The sequence below is a fragment of the Phaseolus vulgaris genome, chromosome 5 (assembly GCF_051622355.1).
Source record: "Phaseolus vulgaris cultivar YP4 chromosome 5, ASM5162235v1, whole genome shotgun sequence".
NCBI classification, from domain to species: domain Eukaryota; kingdom Viridiplantae; phylum Streptophyta; class Magnoliopsida; order Fabales; family Fabaceae; genus Phaseolus; species Phaseolus vulgaris.
The window spans coordinates 11,612,944-11,633,466 of record NC_143502.1 but is presented as its reverse complement, the minus strand read 5'-3'; the positions used below and the strand labels follow the sequence as shown (position 1 = coordinate 11,633,466).

The following is a 20,523-nucleotide window of genomic DNA, read 5'->3' as shown; positions in this document are numbered from 1 at the left end:
AAAAATTAAGAGAAGTAAAAAAAGTGAAAAAATAGGGAAATACTCACCATGCATAGTTGTCCCCACTAAAGTATCCAATACCCAAATATTTAAATTTTTAAAGAGCCGTTGCCCTTTCAAAATCTAACATTTCATGCATAACCCCGATACCCTCCCAATTTTGCTTTTATATTTGGGTTCATGCAAACTTGCATATTGGCGGCAACATTGTGTGGAGAAAAAAGAAATTAAAACAAAATTTGTGAAAAATACACTATCGACACGCATCCTAACTCTTCACCAAGCGCGTGCATCGCATTTTCTTTCAATTTTATTCAAATCAAGGGTCCTTGTTGCTTCAACCCATACCTAACATCACGTTTTAATCACGGAACACTCTTGCGCGTGTGAAGAAGGATACAAATATCAGAGCCAAAACCCTCTTTTTTTTCACTCTCACACGCCCTAGTCTCTCTGTGCACAGAAAACAAATTTCAGAGAAGAAAGCACTGAAAAAACGAAGAGACTCTGGGAACCCCATATCCCAGAAACCCAATCTTCACTGGAAAATGGAAAACGCGCTTTAATCGAACCAAAACCCCGTCGAAGAAGATGCGTCGCTGATTCGATTTCTAGGGTTTCGGTTTCTCTCCCGCCTTGGACCAACTGTGCGCAACGCCGCAACGGCGACGGTTTTCTTCCGAATCTGAGAACATTCGAACACCCAATTGGACGGAGAAGACAATCGGCGAATGCCCATTGGCTGGTTTTCGAGAGAGCCAAAAACGTTTTTCGTTTTTCATTTCCATATTTTGCATTTTTCATATAATTTCTTCTTCTAATTTTTCCGTGTGGTGATTCTCCCGCTTTCTCGTCATGCGATCATCGCCGTCTTCTTTGGGTTCGTCGTCTCGATCGGGTTTGCGGCTTCGTAAGAAGCACAAGAGGTTGGATGCAATATGTGAGGAGGAGTACACTCGAAACCATGGTGAGTTGAATGATGATAATGATGGGTTGAATCCTGATGCAGGGGTTCGTCGGAGCTCCCGGGTTCGCCGTGCCCCGGTGCTTCTCGACGCGTCTCCCGCTCCGCCAAAGAAACGACGGAGGGTGGGGAAGGGTGGAATTGATCATGGTGTGGAGAGTCCTTCGACTTTGGGGCGGGAAAATAGAGGTTCAGGTGGGGCTTGGAGTTCTAGGTTGAGATCAAGGGTTGAGAATGTAAGTTTTAGGGTAAAAGAGGATGGGGAATCGCGACGTGGGAAGAGGAAGCTTTTTGAGGGTGTGGTGGGAAAAAGGGATGATGATGACGTTGGTAGGAAGGAGGAGTTGGAAGGTTTGATGCCGAAAGTGGTTAAGTCGAAGAGACCGGGGAGGATTAAAGCCACAAAGCACGATGAAGGGCATGAAGATGATGTGTCTCATGGGAGTTTGGAGGAGAGTAAGAGTCAGGAAGTGGTGCTTGTGTCTAGCAGTGACGAGGAGAGTGATTCAGAATCGGAAACTGAATTGTCGGGAGAGAATCAGATGGATGAATCGGATGGTAATGCCCCTTCCATGGGAGGAAATGAGGATGCGGATCAGATGGCTGATTCGGATGGGAGTGTCCCTCCCATGGTAGAGAATGAAGAGAGGAACTTATCCAGCGATTTGCGAATGAAGGAGTGTGGCGATGACATTGAATCGTCGTCACAGGTGGAACATGAAGATAAAGTGGATTATCAGTTAGAGGGTGCGAAGGAAAGCAAAAGTGTAGGTAATGCAGCTGAGCAGGTTGATAATGAAGAATTCGCTGCTAAGAAGGTTGAGGATGGTGAAAATTTCTTGAAAGATGCTATTGTTGATAAGGAGGTTGATGTCAATGAAAATGTCTTGAAAGATGCAAATGCTGGGAGGAAGGATGAGTTGAAACATGCTTCAAATGACAAGCGTGGTCACCTGCGTATCAAAGAGGGCAGGCGGTGTGGTTTGTGTGGTGGAGGGACCGATGGTAAGCCTCCAAAAAGGTTAGCTCATGATAATGGTGAAAGTGAGAATGAAGCTTATAGTGGATCGTCATCTTCAGAGGAGACTAATTATGATATTTGGGATGGTTTTGATCATGAACCTGGTTGGCTTGGGCGTCTCTTGGGTCCTACTAAGGATCACCATGGTATTGCTAGAATATGGGTTCATCTGCACTGTGCTGTATGGAGTCCAGAGGTGCGGTTTTAATTTAGTAGTTTCTGAAACATGGTCTTCATCATGAAACTCTGCATATTTATGGAAGATTTAAAAAATAACATTGCAAACTGACTTGCTGATCACAGTGATATTTTAAGGCCTTCTAAAATCTGTTCGGCATTAAAAGTTTTTCTCTGGTCATTGTTAATGAAACATATTAAGTTCTACACTGCTAATAACTAATACATAGTTGTGGCATAAATATGTTTCCCTTTTTCCTTAGGAATATAACTTACACAAGGGATATGAAACAACTATGCCCTTTTACAGTTCTTTAAACTTTTTATAGACTTCTTTTCTTAAGTTCTGGGCACCATTTAAATTTAGTCATCTGTCCCGAATGAACATAGAGAGACCTTTGTTTTTTACCTGAAAGTATAGATTCTACGTTGATACTTTATAGTGAAATATGATGGCTGTATAATTTATGTTGTCCATAGTAATGTGTAGACATATAGCTAACTCACCAACACATACTATTTTTTATTCCTCTTAAATTTTATCAACTGAATTGTTTGATGCTCAGAGTTGACACACTCAAATTTAGCTTGGTCTACTTTTGTGTTGAAGTAAATATTTGCTGTGTCAATTTTACAGGTTTATTTTGCCAACTTTGGATGCTTAAAAAATGTGAGGGCTGCACTTTTCCGCGGAAGGGCATTGAAGTGCACACGCTGTGGGAGGCGAGGGGCAACCACTGGTTGTCGTGTTGATCGTTGTCCAAGAACTTATCACTTGGTTGGTTACAAGTCCTCTTGTTAAGAATAACAGAAATATTTTGAACTCCCCTTATTTTGTTATTACAAGCAAGAAAAAAAACTCTTCTATAACATCCATGATCAGAATTAACATTCTATCTGGGTTTTGCAGCCTTGTGCCAGAGCCAGTGGTTGCATCTTTGATCATCGTAAATTTCTCATAGCCTGTACAGATCATCGGCATCTCTTCCAACCTCGTGGTAATAAATATTTAGCCCGGATAAAGAAGTTGAAGGCTAGGAAAATGATGTGGGAGATAAGGAAGCGGTCGAACGAAGCTTGTAGAAAAGATATTGGAGATGAAGAGAGATGGTTGGAAAACTGTGGAGAGGATGAAGAATTTTTGAAACGTGAGAACAAGAGGCTTCATCGTGATTTATTGAGAATAGCCCCAGTGTACATTGGGGGTTCAGACTCTGCTAGTGAAAATTTGTTTCAGGGTTGGGAATCTGTTGCTGGGCTCAAAGATGTCATCCGTTGTATGAAAGAAGTTGTCATTTTACCTCTGTTGTACCCTGAGCTATTTGATAATTTAGGGCTTACACCACCAAGAGGTGTTCTTTTACACGGGCATCCTGGAACAGGGAAAACCTTAGTTGTCCGGGCATTGATAGGTGCATGTGCCCGTGGTGATAAACGGATTGCATATTTTGCCCGGAAAGGTGCAGATTGCTTGGGAAAATATGTTGGTGATGCTGAGCGTCAACTAAGACTATTGTTTCAGGTTGCTGAGAAATGTCAACCTTCTATAATATTCTTTGATGAAATAGATGGTTTGGCACCCCTCCGCACTAGGCAGCAAGACCAGACACATAGTTCTGTTGTGTCAACATTGCTTGCTCTTATGGATGGTTTGAAATCTAGGGGTTCAGTTGTGGTCATAGGTGCCACAAACCGTCCTGAAGCTGTTGACCCAGCACTTAGGCGCCCTGGTAGGTTTGATCGGGAAATTTATTTTCCATTACCATCAATTGAGGACAGAGCTTCCATTCTCTCACTTCACACCCAAAAGTGGCCAAAACCAATTACCGGATCCTTGCTTGAATGGATTGCAAGAAAAACACCAGGCTTCGCAGGTGCTGATCTCCAGGCTCTTTGTACGCAAGCAGCTATTAATGCTTTGAAGAGGAATTTCCCTTTGCAAGAAGTCTTGTCTTTAGTTGCCCAAGAAAAGCATTCTGGTTCTAAGCAAATTCCTCTTCCATCCTTTGCAGTGGAGGAGAGGGACTGGTTAGAGGCTGTTTTTTCTTCCCCACTACCTTGCTCCCGAAGAGATGCTGGAAATGCTGCCAATGATGTAGTATGCTCCCCTCTTCCCATCCAACTTATTCCTTGTTTATTGCAGCCATTATGCACTCTTCTTGTATCTCTATATCTTGATGAACGTCTATGGTTACCACTTCCCATATCGAAATCTGTAACTGTGATAAAGGATGCTATGATTTCTGCTCTGGACAAAAAGCAAAAGCCTTTTGATCACTGGTGGTTGCACATGGATGAATTTCTTCATGAACACAACACTTTTCATGAGTTAAAGATAAAGCTTACTTGTTCTGGTATTTTATCTGCGGATGATGGCATTATTGGTTCTAATGATACTGTGGATGATGCTTATGATAATAACTTGAGGCTAGAATCCTACACAGGGAACCATCTTGGCATGCGTAGTGGTTTATTTGCATTGACCAACAAATCTGGATTTCGGATACTAATTTCTGGAAATCCACGAACTGGCCAGAGACATCTTGCTTCTTGTCTTCTTCACTGCTTTATTGGAAATATTGAAATTCAGAAGATTGATATGGCAACTATTTTGCAAGAAGGGCATGGAGAAGTGGTGCAGGGCATTGCACAAATATTAAGTATGTCTCTCTTTTCTAGTTTTGTTGATTTCTGTACTTTTGGTATCACTGTTGGCTAAGTATGACTAACAATAGCTCTGGATGTCAAATAAGGTGTTGCCGACATGCCTTAGGTTTACAGGATTATGCATTTTTTATTCTATCCACTGAAAGATGCCAAGTGTTGAGAGGAGTTGAAATTGTTGGTCAATACAAAAATACCGGTGCTCATATATTTCATAATTATAGAACTTCTGGATCTGATACTCACAATTAATTTCTCTGTGGCAGTGAAATGTGCTAGCAGACAATCTTGCGTAGTATTCTTGCCAAGAATTGATTTATGGGCTCTGGAGAAACATTTTCAAATTGCTGACAGGACTGATTCGTGTTTAAAGATGGGCAAGTCTTGTTTCACACCAAACCAAGTTGTTGAGAAGGAAAGTGACATCAGTACTGAGAAAAAATCAACTGAGATGGCCAATGGCCAGGCTATCACAAAGGCTTCATTTGCTTGGATGTCATTTATTGAGCAGGTGGAATCCATTGGTGTATCCACATCCTTGATGATTCTGGTATGATTATTTTCTTGCTTTTAATATTAAAAATCTTTACACAATTGGTGCTAGGTTTTTGCTCCTTTTAAAGTTAAATGTTTATTTATGTTAGTCTGCTATTTCTTAATTGTCAATTTAGAATATTTTAATACAATGTCATAGTCATATGAAGTAATTCTTATGGCTTTTAACTTTCAGATACAAATGTTTGCACAACAACATTGTCAGGCAAAATGATACCATTAGCTTGACATTTATAATTTTTTATATTGTTTAGCAGGTCCTTATATTTTGTTTTATATATTACAGGCTACTTCAGAAGTTCCCTATAAAGAACTTCCTCGCAAAGTAAGCGAATTCTTCAAGAGCTATCAATCTAAAGACAGCCAGTCAACTCCTTTGGAGCAGACAGTTCCTCGTTTCTCTCTGCAGATTGATGGGAATTTTGACCGTGACATGGTGATCAATTTATCTGCACTAGGGCTATTGAGAAATGTAGTTGAGCAGCTTGTTCAATTGCTTCATCAGAGATCTCATGTTCATATGGGTGGACAAAAGGGCAACAGAACCTATGAATCAGTTGAAGTTTGTAAAGATAAGGTATGTCAAAGAAAAGATGGATCAGCCAATGATAAAAAGAGTGAAATCCAACATGAGTCCTTTGCAAAAGTTCCACCAACATCAAACAGCAAGTCACTGAAGGGAAAGTCAACCCTGTTGTTGGCAATATCTACACTTGGCTATCAAATTCTCTTATACCCTCATTTTGCTGAACTTTGTTGGGTCACTTCAAAACTCAAAGAAGGTCCTTGTGCTGATGTAAGTGGACCTTGGAGGGGTTGGCCTTTCAATTCTTGTATAATTCGTCCTAATAATTCACATGACAAGGTTGTAGTTTCTTGTAATTCTGGTAGCATTAAAAGCAGAGAATCATCTGGTCTTGTCAGAGGCTTGATTGCTGTTGGTTTATCAGCTTACAGAGGTGTTTATAGATCAGTTAGAGAAGTTTCCCTTGATGTAAGGAAGGTTCTTGAGGTCTTAATAAAGAAAATCAATACCAAAATTCAAGCTGGGAAAGATAGATATCAATATTTTCGTATTTTATCTCAAGTGGCTTATTTTGAAGACATGGTCAACAACTGGGCTTACTCATTGCTAAGGTATTACCACTTTTCCTTTGCTATGCATGGTTGGTAAGATATTACTGTTTTTCTATGTCAACATTTTGAGTGGACTTGGTCTCTAATAGTAATTCCTTCCATTTTAGTCTGGAGCAGGATTCTTATGAGCATACAACAAAGGTTTCACCAGCAAGTGGTGGGTCGTTAAACAGTCATCCCACAAGTGAAAATCACAAATCAGGAGGTGAGGACTGCCATTTTGCTGTTCCTGGAGATGGTCATGATTTGGAGACATTGGAGGAGAGTCATAACGGAATTGCTGCTGAAATGGCTGGATGTATCACCTCTAATAACCAAAATGGTACTTTAGATATGGATTGTGATGATGGAAATGCTAGCTCTGAAGGATCTCTACAAAATGATTCTTTTTCTGAAAAGCATATCAACAACTCTGCTGCTGCTGCTATGACTGCAAACCAACCACTTTATCCAACTACAAGTCGGGAGAATGGAACACTATTAGTACAACATGAATCTCTAACTGCTGGTAATAATGAAGAGGTGCGTGAAGAACTAGGGATTTCAAATAACTTCAGCAAATCCTTGGGCACTCAATGTGTGGTTCTTTCTGGAAATGGAGTTCACGCTGCTTTCGAACCAGAGACACAAAATGTTGAGATTGGTAACTGTCCCGTCTCTGATCAGCCTCTTACTGTGTCCTCATCCTCTCAAGACATTGGTGCAAAATCAAGTGATGTTAAATCTGATAAACATGAGAATGCTACAGATAATAGTGTCTCTTCAAGTAATGGTAGTGTTCCTGCTGAGTCGGGGGTTATTTGCTTGTATCAATGTTGCCCTGCATGTCTTCGTAGTCTCCATCATTTGACAAAGAAAATGCTTCTTGGAGACTGGGGGTTGAACAGTGACCAGTGGAGTGTAGAAGATGTTCATGATGCTGTTTCATCATTATCTGTGGATCTTATTTCAGCAGTTAGAAAAAGCTTTATGGCTGAAGATTTCATTGATTCATCAAAGAAAAGCTTAAGGAATGAAAATCATGGAACATCTCTTGATTGTGTGAACCTGAGAACGTGTAATGCTGAAAGCCAATGCAAGGATGTTGTGCCTGCTGAATGTGTTTCTCACTCTGCAAGCCAACATGCAACTGCAATTGAAGATACGGCACTAAATGAAGAATCAGCAATGGTTGATCTTAAATTTGTTTTCAGAGATGGTGTCCTAGTTCATATGGACCCTGACAAGGATGTCTCAGCTCACTGTAAATTTGAGAACTTGTGCCTTTGTTCTCTTAGAGAGTTGATACTAATGACAAAGCGCCCTTTTGATTAGGCTATTGATTCATAGCATGAATTGCTTGGCAATTTTTTTGTGCTGATGCGGCATTTGTATATAACCTTTTTTGAGTTTCAAATATAGTTTTGACGTGGAAACTACAACCAACTTTCAACTTTCAAGTGCTTCCATCAAAATCCCACAGCATTTCTGTAGAATCCAACCACCAAATGAACCCTAAATCCTAACCCGCCCTTTTTTTCTTCCCAATTTTAGAAGGATGTTTTTTCCTGCACCCCTACATTCTTAAAATATCTAAATTATCCTTGAGAATTTTGGGTGATTTTAGAATAGGGAAGATATTCTGGAAGACAAAAACTGAAAATCCTTGAGAGTTTCTAAAATTGAAAATCTGGAAGACAAAAAAGTCATTCTGAAATATATTTTTTGACTTCCAAAATGATAAATCTGGGTATTTTGGAAAATATGTTCTGGAAACATTTGAGAAAAATATTTTGGAAATCATTTGTAAAAGAGTAAAACAGTCTTTTTCGAAATATGATGGGTGCATGGAGAAATTTGTTGGGTTGTGGGAAGAAACATTTGAAAATTAAATGCTAATTCATGTCTTGGCCAATTACTTCCTGCACATAGTACTGCACCCAAATTCAGTGTGAAAAGACGAAAATGCCCTTAAATAAAATGAGATACATGAAAAATACATTCCACAGACCTTTTCTGGAATATGGATCTGGATTTTTCTTTCCAATGAACTTTTTGTATTGTGGATTTTTTTTATCTAGAATGAGATTTTGATTTTTGTTTCTAGTTTTTTATTTCCAAAACACAATAATCTCTTTTAAATCTAGTTTTTTGAAATGTAATATTTTTAATTTCAGATTTTCATTGACCTTTTTGGTAATTTAAAATTATGTAGGGTGTAGGTTCAAAATGATTGGGTGTAGAAAGAATTTGTCCATGTCTTGAATACGAAAATTTGGGCTTAAACCCCTTTTACAGTTTGGGTGTTTCTCCCTGCACTCAACAAATGACTTCCTACACCCCATCATTCTCGGAAAAAATCATTTTACCCTTTTTAAAAATGACTTTCGGATTATTTTTTCTGAAATATTTTTGTAACATACTTTCTAGAACATATTTTATGAATTCGGATTTATGATTCTGGAAATTAAAAAAATGTGTTCTGAAATGATGATTTGGAATAGTTTTTTATCTTATGGATTTTCTATTTCGGAAACACACTTTGCTTATGGAACCCTTATTCCAGAATCATCCAAAATTATAAAGGATAATTCTGGTATTACAAAGAATGTAGGGGGCAGGAAGAAAATGTAGGAGTGCAGGAAGAAATATGCTTTATCAAATTTCCAAAGAGTGTTTCTTTCTGCATCTTCCTTGTAATATCTCTATACTTCTGAAAATATCAAGAATATATTCTATTGATGTTTTTTTTATTTATTTTGAAATAGGTGATATGGAAAAATTCTAAAATATAAAATTCAATAGGAATACCTTCTAGATTCTATAATCCAGAATATGTTTTTTTTAAAAAAATATACTTCAGATTATGAAATCTAGAATAAATTTATGGGTTATAGAATTTGTAAGATATTTTCAAATTTAAGAATACCTTTCAGATTTTGTAATATTTTTTTATAGAAAAAAATTCAGATTGTAAAATTTAGAAGGTTTTTATAGATCTTAAAATATTTTTTAGATTTTACAATTTGAGAGGTGTAAATAGAAAAAAATAAACAATTTTCTAAATTTTATTCTAAATGTATTTTTTTAAGGATAAATGGTCTTTTCACAGAGTCCCAAGCGAAGTTTAAAATATATTGTTTGATTTGCATCCCTTGTAATTAGCTTTCCTCAAAATTTTCCCTGTTACTTTTGTCTCACTACAATTTATTAATATTTTTGAGGATATGAACGATATGAAAATTAGAAATAATATACTTAGGAGTAACTGTTTTAAAAACAATATTAGTTTTACATCTAATCGATTATAAAATTTATGTGATGTTTTTGTCGTCTTTATCAACTTTTCCTTTATCCTTATTGTTAACATGATTTTTTTTTTTTAATTTTAGGACAAATAATATAATTTTTTGGAAAATATATTAAGTATATATATAATTTTATAGAAACAACACAATTTATCTTTAAATTTATTTTTTTAGGTATAATAAACAGTTAAAAATATTATTTTAATATATAAAATTTAGTACTTAGAGATTAAAGATATATTTTATAAAGTGAATATTCCAAAAAACTCTTCTATGTAGCTAAACCAACTCTTATGCAGTGTTTGGATCAGAGGGTGGCCCTGTAGCGCACATGGATTATAGGGTGGTCACCCCCGTTTGGTTCCGTGAGAGAGGGAGGGTGAATGAAAATGAGAGTGATTTGAGGGTCATTTGAAATATGAAGAGAAAGGAGAGTGGAAAGCATGGAAAGCCACGAAAGATTGGTTGAAAGACCATGGTGCCCTTATTCACGTTACACAATAGTAACTTTTTACTTTGCATGGAAGCTAAGTACTACATCTGTCTATCCTTCACACATAGAGTTGCATTGATATAGGGTGTTTGGAGAGGGTCTTCAATAAGCATAGAGGTAGGAGAGTGAGTTTGGTAGTTCATGTTTGTCCTGAGGTTACGTTTTTTTCATTTTAGTTTCATGCATAACCGATTATCATTGCAAAATAATGCACTACATAATCAATTATGTAGTTAAAAACAGTTGATAATCGATTATGGTCATGACATAATCGATTATGGTCATTACATAATCGATTATGGTCGTGACATAATCGGTTATGGTCGTGACATAATCGGTTATTTGAGAATTTTTGGCAACCATAATCGATTATCTATTAGCATAATCGATTATGTTAAATTTTGAACTGCAAGAATAGTCGATTATGCTTATTAAATCTTTGGATAATCGATTATGTGACTTTTTAAGGGAAGTGATAATCGATTATGTTCATGGTTTTCTAGATTTTTTATTTTTTGATTTTTTTTAATATATTTTCAGGCACACTTTGATCTTACTGACAATTGCATTGTCTTGTGATTTTGTTATGCTCTCTTTGAGGTATGTGTGATTTTTTAAAAAATGTATGTTTTATTTATGTTTAAATTGTGTTTGGATGTTTATTGTTTTTGGAATTGAATTTGTTTAAATTATTTGAAAGTAGTTATTCATGTTAATTAGTTTGTAATTTTAGATGTCAATATTAAGGAGAAATTTATTAATTATATTAATAAATTAATTATTGTGATAAGTTGTTTATGTAATTGTATATTGGCAGGAGAGAATTTGATGAAATATCAAATATTTATTTTGTGTGAGATGGATTGAATTTATAGATATGAATATGTATTTTAAAAATATTATTATTAAAAAGATTATAAAAAAATTGTAGTAATTAAAAAAGGTAGACAAAGTTAGAGAGGAAATTTGAATTTTTAATATGTGTAGATAGTTTTTATTTTTTGAAATTTTAATTGTTTATAAAAAAATAGATTTATTTATTTAAAGAAAATATTTTTACAGAATGGAAATAGAAATTTTTAATGTTTACAGTTTTTTTTCTTAGATTTTACAGTAATTATTAATATTATAATTAAAAAATTATAAAAAACTGTTGTAGTAATTAAAAACACAGAAAAAGTTTAGAAAAGAAATTTGAATTTTTAATAATATATGTAGATAGTTGTTATTTATTAACATTTAATTGTTTATAACAAATACATTTATTTATTTTAAGAAAATAGTTTTACAGAATGGAAATATTTTTTTTAATGTTTACTGTTTTTTTTTCTTAGATTTTACATAAATTATTAATCTTATAATTAAAAAGATTATAAAAAATGTTGTAGTAATTAAAAACACAGAAAAAGAGAAGAATTTTGAATTTTGAATAATATATGTAGATAGCTTTAAATTTGAATTTTGAATTTTTAATAACTTTATATTATATATTTTGATAATTACTTAATATTCATGCTATGTTCTAACTAATCACTTACTTTTTAAAATATATTGATTTTGTTAATGATAATAATTAAAATCCTTATTAATAATAATTTTATATATAAATATATATATATATATATATATATTTTAAAGAAACAAAAATAATATTAAAATGATCTAAATAAATTAACTTAACAATAAAATTAATTTAAATTAATAAATTGGAAAATAATGAAATTATATTTAAATATTTATTTTTTTATTTCTTTGAATTTTACATTATTTTTTATTTTATTTAGAATTAAAACTTTAATTTATTTTAATGAACTAAAATATGAATTAAGAAGGAGAAAAAAAATTCACCCTCACAATTTCTAACCACACCTCCTACACTAGCCTTTCTTCCATTGACTCAATCACAATTAATCTTAACAAATTTTTTGGGAGTGATATAAAAAACTAATCTTCTCATGAATAAATTATAAGATATAAAAACATAAAAAAAATTGCACAATAAACATTTAACATCTCATTAAAAATAAATAATAATAACAAAAATAATATAATATGATACAATAATAATATAATATGATGAAAATGATAGATTTTTTTTATATTGAATAGTAGTAACAAGATAATCCAAAAAAATAGACACTCATGCATGTTAGAATGGACAACGTAATAAAAAAATCATTAAAAGTATTATTATCTTCAAGTAATGAAAAAACTTGAAAATAAAAAATTACTAGATAATTTAACAACTCGAAATCAAAACAATAGTTTTTCAACATCATTCATTCATTATTATTGTTATTAATATTATAGGTAGAAAATAGTATCACAATAATCCGTATTTTTATCTTAAACAAGAGTTACTTTTTTTAATTCAAGAATAGGATTACTTTGTTAGAATTAAATAAAATAATGTTTCACTAATAGTCTTTTAAGAAATTTTGATATAATCATATATACATATTAGCATGTTTATACAAGATGCTAAAAGAATATAAAAAAAAAAACTTACATTGACAATACCAAATACAATACTAAATACCAATGTAAATTTAGACACTCATCATTTTTGGACAATTATCACATTTATCCAATATTCAAATGTAGTTGAAGGTGATTTTTGAAAGATCTTAGTTTCAACTTCCATATAATAAGAACGATTACTATTATATTTTGATTGTGTTTGTATTAAACTCTTAATCTCCTGGAATATAAGGAAAAGGGTTAATGAAAAGTATTAGATTCAATTCAAATTTAGATGTAGTCTATTTTAAGAGCTAGGTTTCTTATATAAATTTTTGAAACCTTATTTTCTGTTAGGATTATGATTATATCTTATGTATGAAATAGTTTTTTTTATCCATAATATAGTAATAAATACATCAGAGATCATAGAAAAAGTTATTGAATTTTATGTATCCTAACAAATTCATTAATTATTAAAATGAATAAATAATAACTAATTTATAAGATTCTAACCAAATATTTTACATAGATATACAAATCTTTAAAATTTAAAATGAAATAATGAATTAGATACATAAATATTGAAAATTGTTAATTTCAATAAATTATTCCTAATAAATTAACAAATTACTTAACTGTAAAATATTTTTTAAAAAAAAACAAAGATAAAGAAAAAATAAAATAAAGAGATAACAATAAATGATAAGATATGAAAATAAGAATGAAAATAATTTATAAAAGATAAAGATTAAAAAATAAAATAAGATATAAAAGATAAAAAAAATAAAGATAACAATAAAATAAGAAGATACGAATAAAAATAAGAAGATAAAGATAAAGAATAATAAATCATATTCTAAATTAAAAGATTGTGATCAATTGGAGATACGAATAAAAATAAGAAGATAAAGATAAAAAATAATAAATCATATTCTAAATTAAAAGGTTGTTATCAATTGGAGGACAAATTAAAAGGATATTTTCAACTGGACACGAACTTAACCAAACACTACAAGAAAATCATCAAATAGAAACCAATTTTTAGAAATCAAAATAATTAGTTGCAATAGTAACTAACTTAGAGACCATTTTAGAAACTAAAACAAAAATTGGTTTCTAAATTAGTTTCTATTATTATTAAATAGTTTCTAAATTGATATCTAATTAGCAACCAATGTTTTATCTACCAATTATTTAGTTTCTAAATTTAGTCTCTAAAACCTTAATTGCTAATTAGAGACCAATTTAGAAACTATTTAACAATAATAGAAAATAATAGAAACTAATTTAGAAACCAATTTTTGTTTTAGTTTCCAAAATGGTTTCTAATTTAGTTACTATTGCAACTAATTATTTTGGTCTCTAAAAAATGGTTTCTATTTCATCATTTTCTTGTAGTGAAATGGTTAAGTATGAAGGATCACTTCACAAAAACAAAGATGAAAAAACAAGATATGGTGAATATGGAATGCAATTGCAGAAATGAAATGTGAACATGGTAAGCATCAATAGTGGTCATTTCCAAACCAAATGATGATTCATACTCAATAAATGAGCCAAAACCCCAAAAAAAAAATTCAAGGAAACATATGAAAACTAAGAGCATAAATGGAATGGAAAAATGGAAGAAAAACTTAGGGAAGGGATGGTGAGGATGATCACGCCACTTGGGGTGTGGATGCCATCAAGATGAGTGGAAGAGTCGCCATTTGAGAGCCTCACACTCTTCAAGATAAGACCATGTAAAGAGGAAACAAGCCTCACAATAAGCTCACACAAAATGTGCAGAGTTTCTTTACTTCTCAAAATTCAACATGTAAAATACAATGAGGTAAGCCTCCTATTTATAGGTGAATCAGCCTTAGAGAACAAGCATGAAGGGTAGGATGGGAAACACAAAAAGGGGCAGCCTTAGGGTTTTGACTAAGTCAAACCCACACCCTAGGCTTGTCCTTCTAGAAACTAGGTCAAAATTCCTTCCTAAAGGGCTAAGAACAAGCTAAAATGATAACTACACCCCTATTATGCTAAAGACACCTTATTCTAGCCTATCTTTGTTTTTTGGACCCTAAAGTGAGCCTAATTTATTTACAACATATTATATCTTTTAAGAAGACCAAAAGGAAGAACAATTGGTGTTTCAGTTTATGCCCATCTCCTCTGATGAGGTCCATGAGATCCTTGGTGAGGTCTTGAATTGTTTGCTAAGATTACTGCTCACCATGTGCCTTGCCTTTTGCTTCCTTGGTCATCTTCGTATCTACTTGGTTTGTATCAAATTGTGTTCATCATCCATAAAAGATATTCAAATAAAAACAATGAAGATTTACAAATAAAGATGCAAGCTAGGATTGCATCATAAATGTTTCAAGTTTCAATATTCAAATCAAATACAAACAAAAAAATATTTTTAAATGTTTATAATGACTTAAGAACACGTAGATTGCATCAGAGCGGTAGTTTCAATTTCACATATCTATCACATTCAAGGAGAAGATCAACTTGGAGTGACCAAGCCCAAGCCCATTGACCAAGCCCAACCATTGACTAAGCCTATATTTAAAGAGAATTAAAGTGATGAAGACTTGAAAGATAGAGCATACACTAACCAAGCCCAACCCTCCAGAAGGATGACCCGGACCATGACACAAGATCCAGGGCTAGGTCAAGACCCACCACTAACCAGTGCTTTAGAGCCTATCATTCCTCAGAGGATTACCTGGAGTAGAGCCCAAGCCATGAAAGCTGAGCATCATCTACTTTCTTTGTTTTTAATTTCAGTAGAGTACGGTTCATTTAGCATAATGAGGGATGTATTTATCATTTTAGCTTGTGCCTATGCCATTAGAGTTAGAATGTAGCCCTAGCTTCTAGAAGCTAGGACTAAGAGACAACATTGACCTAGGTCAAACCCCTAAGGGTGGTCATGGATTGGATTTTGGAAAATCCAATCCAAGTCCAAATATTTAGAATGAATTTTAAATCTTGATCCATATTTTTTATAAAACTAATTTGGATTTTTACATAATCCAAATCCAAATATTTGGATTGGATTTTAAATCCAAATCCATATTTTTTATAAAACCAATTTGGATTTTTATAAAACCAATTCATATTTTTATAAATCCAAATCTAATCCAAATCAAATTCAAATAATCCAAATCAATTTCAAATCTGTATTTAAAAAACAAATTAAATTTTAAATCTAAATTTATATTTTCTAAAAAAACTAACATAATATTAATATAAAAATATGTAACAAAAAATTTAATATTATATAAATATCAAGAAAATATAATAAAATCATAATTATCATTCTTGTAGTCTTTCCTTCTCCTCAAGGCATGAATAAATGTTTGAATATAAAACTGCCAAACTTTAAAAGCTTACAAATACAAAACTACACATTATTCTAGTTGTAACTAAAAATTATGAGACAGAAAAAAAAAACTCAAAAGAAATTGTTTGCTTCTCCATTGTTCTTGAACATCCTCACAGAAACTCTATCCACATCAAACCTGCCCAAAAACATGATGCAAATTCAATTATTACCCCAATAAAAACCTTTACAATAGACTAGAAGTACCAGATTTTTTTCATATAAGATTCACTTATTACCTCAGTATGCCATAATCTATAGTTGTCTTATATTGAGAAGATATCAGTGACATACAAAAACATAGCACTTACCATGAGTAGGCGAAATTGAACACTTTGTTTTATAAAGCCCCCTGTAGAAATCTTCCGTGTCAAACCTGTACATCAAATTGATTTTTTTTAATACATTCCTCTTTTGTTTGTAAGGATAGAAAATATTGTTAAAAAAAAACTAACAGCAGAAAAAGGGAATTAACAAAAAAGAACACATGATTTTAGAAGGATCACTAAATTGTCAACAGGAAAAACTTACCATTGTGTACTCTATCAAGCATACGGGAACTGCAATGAAAATGGTTGGCTTTAGCTCCACAATGTCTTCTAGTAATAATTTGACATCCTGCAACCAGTGCACAAATTGTGTTTACATATTATCAAAGGCAAAGTTTGTGTGTTTTCTCAACATAAAGTTAAATCTAAAGCTTAACAATCATATCAAGCCTTCATTAAATGATGAAATATTTAACGTATACTCACTCCACGCCAGAACCTATTGAGGCACTGTGCATTATCATTGCCTCCCCAAAGACCCTGACAAAGATATGTGCAAGAGGAAGGTATGATAGGTATACATCTTTGTCATTCAATTGCAAGCATGAAAATATTCATTATCCTTTTAAATGAAAACATTTTAAGAGAACTCAAATTAAAAGGCCAACACTAGCTTACTTTCTCATTCAACTCTTCAGAAACCACAACATCTGAACCTCAAAGAAATCAAGTTGTGGTCAAGCAAACATACTATTTAAGAGAAATTGTGGTTGATCCGCCAACATCTTGTTGAGAAATCAACTCTATAAGAAATGAAAAACTTATCGTTATTTAATACATATTTAATTGTAACATTAGTACATAATTGGAACATCAACATACCTTGTTCAACACATTGAAGCTCTTCAAAATCATAGTCTAACAATGACGGTAAAGGTGAATCCTTTAACCAATCTTGTGTACAAATAAGTGCCTCCACCTTTTGATGTAATAAAGAATTGTGATATGGATCAAGAACTCTTCCTCTTGTGCTAAACACAGACTCAGAGGCTACTGTAGAAACAGACATAGCTAATAGTTCTCGCGCTATGTTTGAAAGTATTGGAAATTTACATGAATTAATTTTCCACCAATCAAGAATATTCAAGTTTGCACTTGTATCAAGTTCTTCCTCTAAATATTTTTGAAGCTCGGATTTGTTTGAAGAGGTTAACCAAGTTGTTTGCAAAAATTTATTCCAACCATACAAATCATTCTTATAATTAGGTATCTCTTCATGCATTTGTTGTGTGTCATTTTTAGCTCCCCCTTTTTTACTTTTATATTCATCAAACAACAACTTCAAAGAAATATCTAATCTTGACTTTAAGACCATCCGTTATTTGTCTTTTCTAAATAAAAAAGTTGATCAATTGCCCAATTCATATATCTCATTTTGTATCTAGGATCTAAGACAACGACAATTAGCAACAACATATTCAACTTGGTAGGTTCAGCCCAATATTTCTCATATTTTTTTTCCATTTTTTCAACCATATTATATGTAGCACTACTTGGACTGTATGATTGATCTCATTCCAAATTCCTACCACCTCTAGCATATACATATTACTAGTAACATAAGAGGTACCGGAGATGTGCAAAGTAGCTTCGTAAAAAATATTTAGAAAAGGTAGAATAGACTCAACATACTCCCAATCTTCATAAGAAGGCAAACCAATCCCCTTTCCTAACTCATTAGCATATTTTGTATCATGAAACAAAAGCTCATCAAATGCCTTTTTATGTTTCAAAGCAGCATCTAACATCAAATAAGTTGAATTCCATCTAGTTTCGACATCCAAACAAATGTGACCCTTATACTCAATGTTTTGTTTCTCAACACATTCTTTGAATTTCATAAATCTAGAAGGAGATGATCTAATATATTTCACTGCAGCACGAATTCTTAAAACAGAGTTATCAATCTCTTTTAGCCCACTACTCACAATTAAGTTCAAAACATGTGCACAACAACGTATATGGATATAATCACCTTTCAAAATCAAGTTATTCCAAGATAGCAGTCTTTTCTTCAAGTGTTGAACTCCTGTGTCATTTGATGTAGCATTATCTACTGTCAAGGTCAAAACACGATTCAAACCTCGTTCATGCAAGCATGACTCAACAAATTTAGCCATGGCCTCTCCTGTATGACTTATTACTTGATGAAAATTCGAAATCTTTTTATGTAAGATCCAATCATTGTCAATGAAGTGGGCTGTCAAACACATATAACTTTTATTTTGAGGAGAAGTCCATGCATCAGTGGTTAGACAAACCCTCTGACAATGTTCAGAAAGAAACTTATTTAAATATATCTTTTTTGCATTCCATAATGATACAATATTCCACGCTAAGGTATAGCGTGACAAGATCTTAAATCTTGGTTGCAATGCATTTGAATACTTCCTAAAAGCAACATGCTCAACAAATCGGAAGGGAAGTTCAGCTTCTACAAACATTTTAACCAGTTCTTCTTGACAAGATTCTTGGTCAAATCTTCCATAAGAAGGAGAGTTCATATTTCCATCAACTGTGGAAGATGCACTTACTTTTTACCTCTTGTTTTCTTCTTTATCAGGGTTATTTGGACATCTTAACACATGATTTCGCATTGCACTTGTTCCTTTATCATATCTTATAAGAATATCACAATACTTGCACTAAGCTCTCTTTTCCAACTTAGGTTCTAACTGAATGAAATGATTCCAAGCTTCTAAACGATTTTTTCTTCCCTCATGGCAAGGAGGTCTCACATTTGTAGAGCCAGAGACCGTTGGTGGAGTAGAAACCATATGCTCAATCGGTTTTGAGACTGAATAATCATCTTCTTCATGCATTGATGACATTGAATAAACTAGATGTGTAGAATTCTAAACTAGAAATGGTAAGAAAATTAAAAATTGCATTGCATTGAATAAACTAGATGTGCAGAATTGAAGAATGTATAGTGATAGACAAATGAAAAGGTTTTTTTGTTCCACAAAACTCGTTTTTGATGACAAAACCACCAAACACCATCACGTGCTCACCTTCAATTAAACTACACTCAGACGAAATGGTGTTTTGGATTTAGTAGCTGAAACATTAGTATTATTTAAGAACCTTCTCTCCTTGGGTGACATTAAAAATTGTCCTACTGTAAGTTTCATCCTTTGAGGTGTGAACCCATGGCCACTGTTGGTGGAAGTGGATTTAAGGCCTCTTGCTTGATAAAGCAATTGCTTCACAAAGGTTATGTTGTCAACACCACTGTTAGAGACCCAGGTTCCTCTCTCTCTGTCAAATGTGTCATTCTAAAGTTGTTTCTTGATTTTGTTCACAAAAAAAAACTGTTTCATTATTTAGAGGGTAACACTAGAATTACTATCTATAATGTTTGGTTAGAGGAAGAAAAATAATGAAATTATCAACCCGTCCATTTTCTGCTACGCATTCAAACCCTTCTAAATCTAATAGTTGAACTAATCTTTTCGAAGACCCACTTTTGATGTGCTCGGTGCAATGATAGCAAATTCTTTTGCCCAAGAACCTGGAAACTCTAGTTGGATACCTGATTCTGAGATGTCTTTTCAAGTAATTGGAGATTATTAAAACATTCAACTGCTAAAAAATTCTTCTAGTTCTTGGTTCTAGTTCTTTTTGTCTCGAGAAGTCTATTAATCCTAATCTCTCTCTACTTAACACAATTTATTGCATGTTCCTTCAACTCCTAAAAATCTTCTAGTGTCACTAAATTTGTTTTAGATAATAACGTTTATTTTTAGTTTTGTCCTCTTTTTTTGTACGGTTAAATCTCAGGCCACCAATGAAATCCTTCTTAAAGCATGGTTAAAGCTAGTGGTTTATATTCTTTCCCTAACCTCAAGATTCAAGGTCAACTTTACATTGCAACTGGTTCAGCTTACAATTCAAAGTTTGTTGTTGTTGATTCCTCTGAATCTAGTAATCTGTGGCACGCTAGATTAGGCCACCCAAATGTTATGTGTTGAGACTTGTCTTGAGTCAGTGTAACATACATTCTTCTAATAAAATTGTTGATTTTTTTTCATCTTGTTGTGCTGGAAAATCT

General features: G+C 33.0%; 1 protein-coding gene across 1 annotated transcript; it reads left to right on the top strand.

Annotated features, from left to right (window-relative positions):
* Positions 1-388: 388 nt before the first annotated feature.
* On the top strand, positions 389-7,939 carry LOC137835169 (P-loop containing nucleoside triphosphate hydrolases superfamily protein). Its single transcript, XM_068643543.2, has 6 exons — positions 389-2,181; positions 2,800-2,940; positions 3,073-4,822; positions 5,093-5,376; positions 5,668-6,518; positions 6,626-7,939. Exons 1-6 carry the CDS (start codon positions 856-858, stop codon positions 7,830-7,832), a joined length of 5,559 nt encoding a protein of 1,852 aa, XP_068499644.2. The 5' UTR covers positions 389-855; the 3' UTR covers positions 7,833-7,939.
* The last annotated feature ends 12,584 nt before the right edge of the window (positions 7,940-20,523 follow it).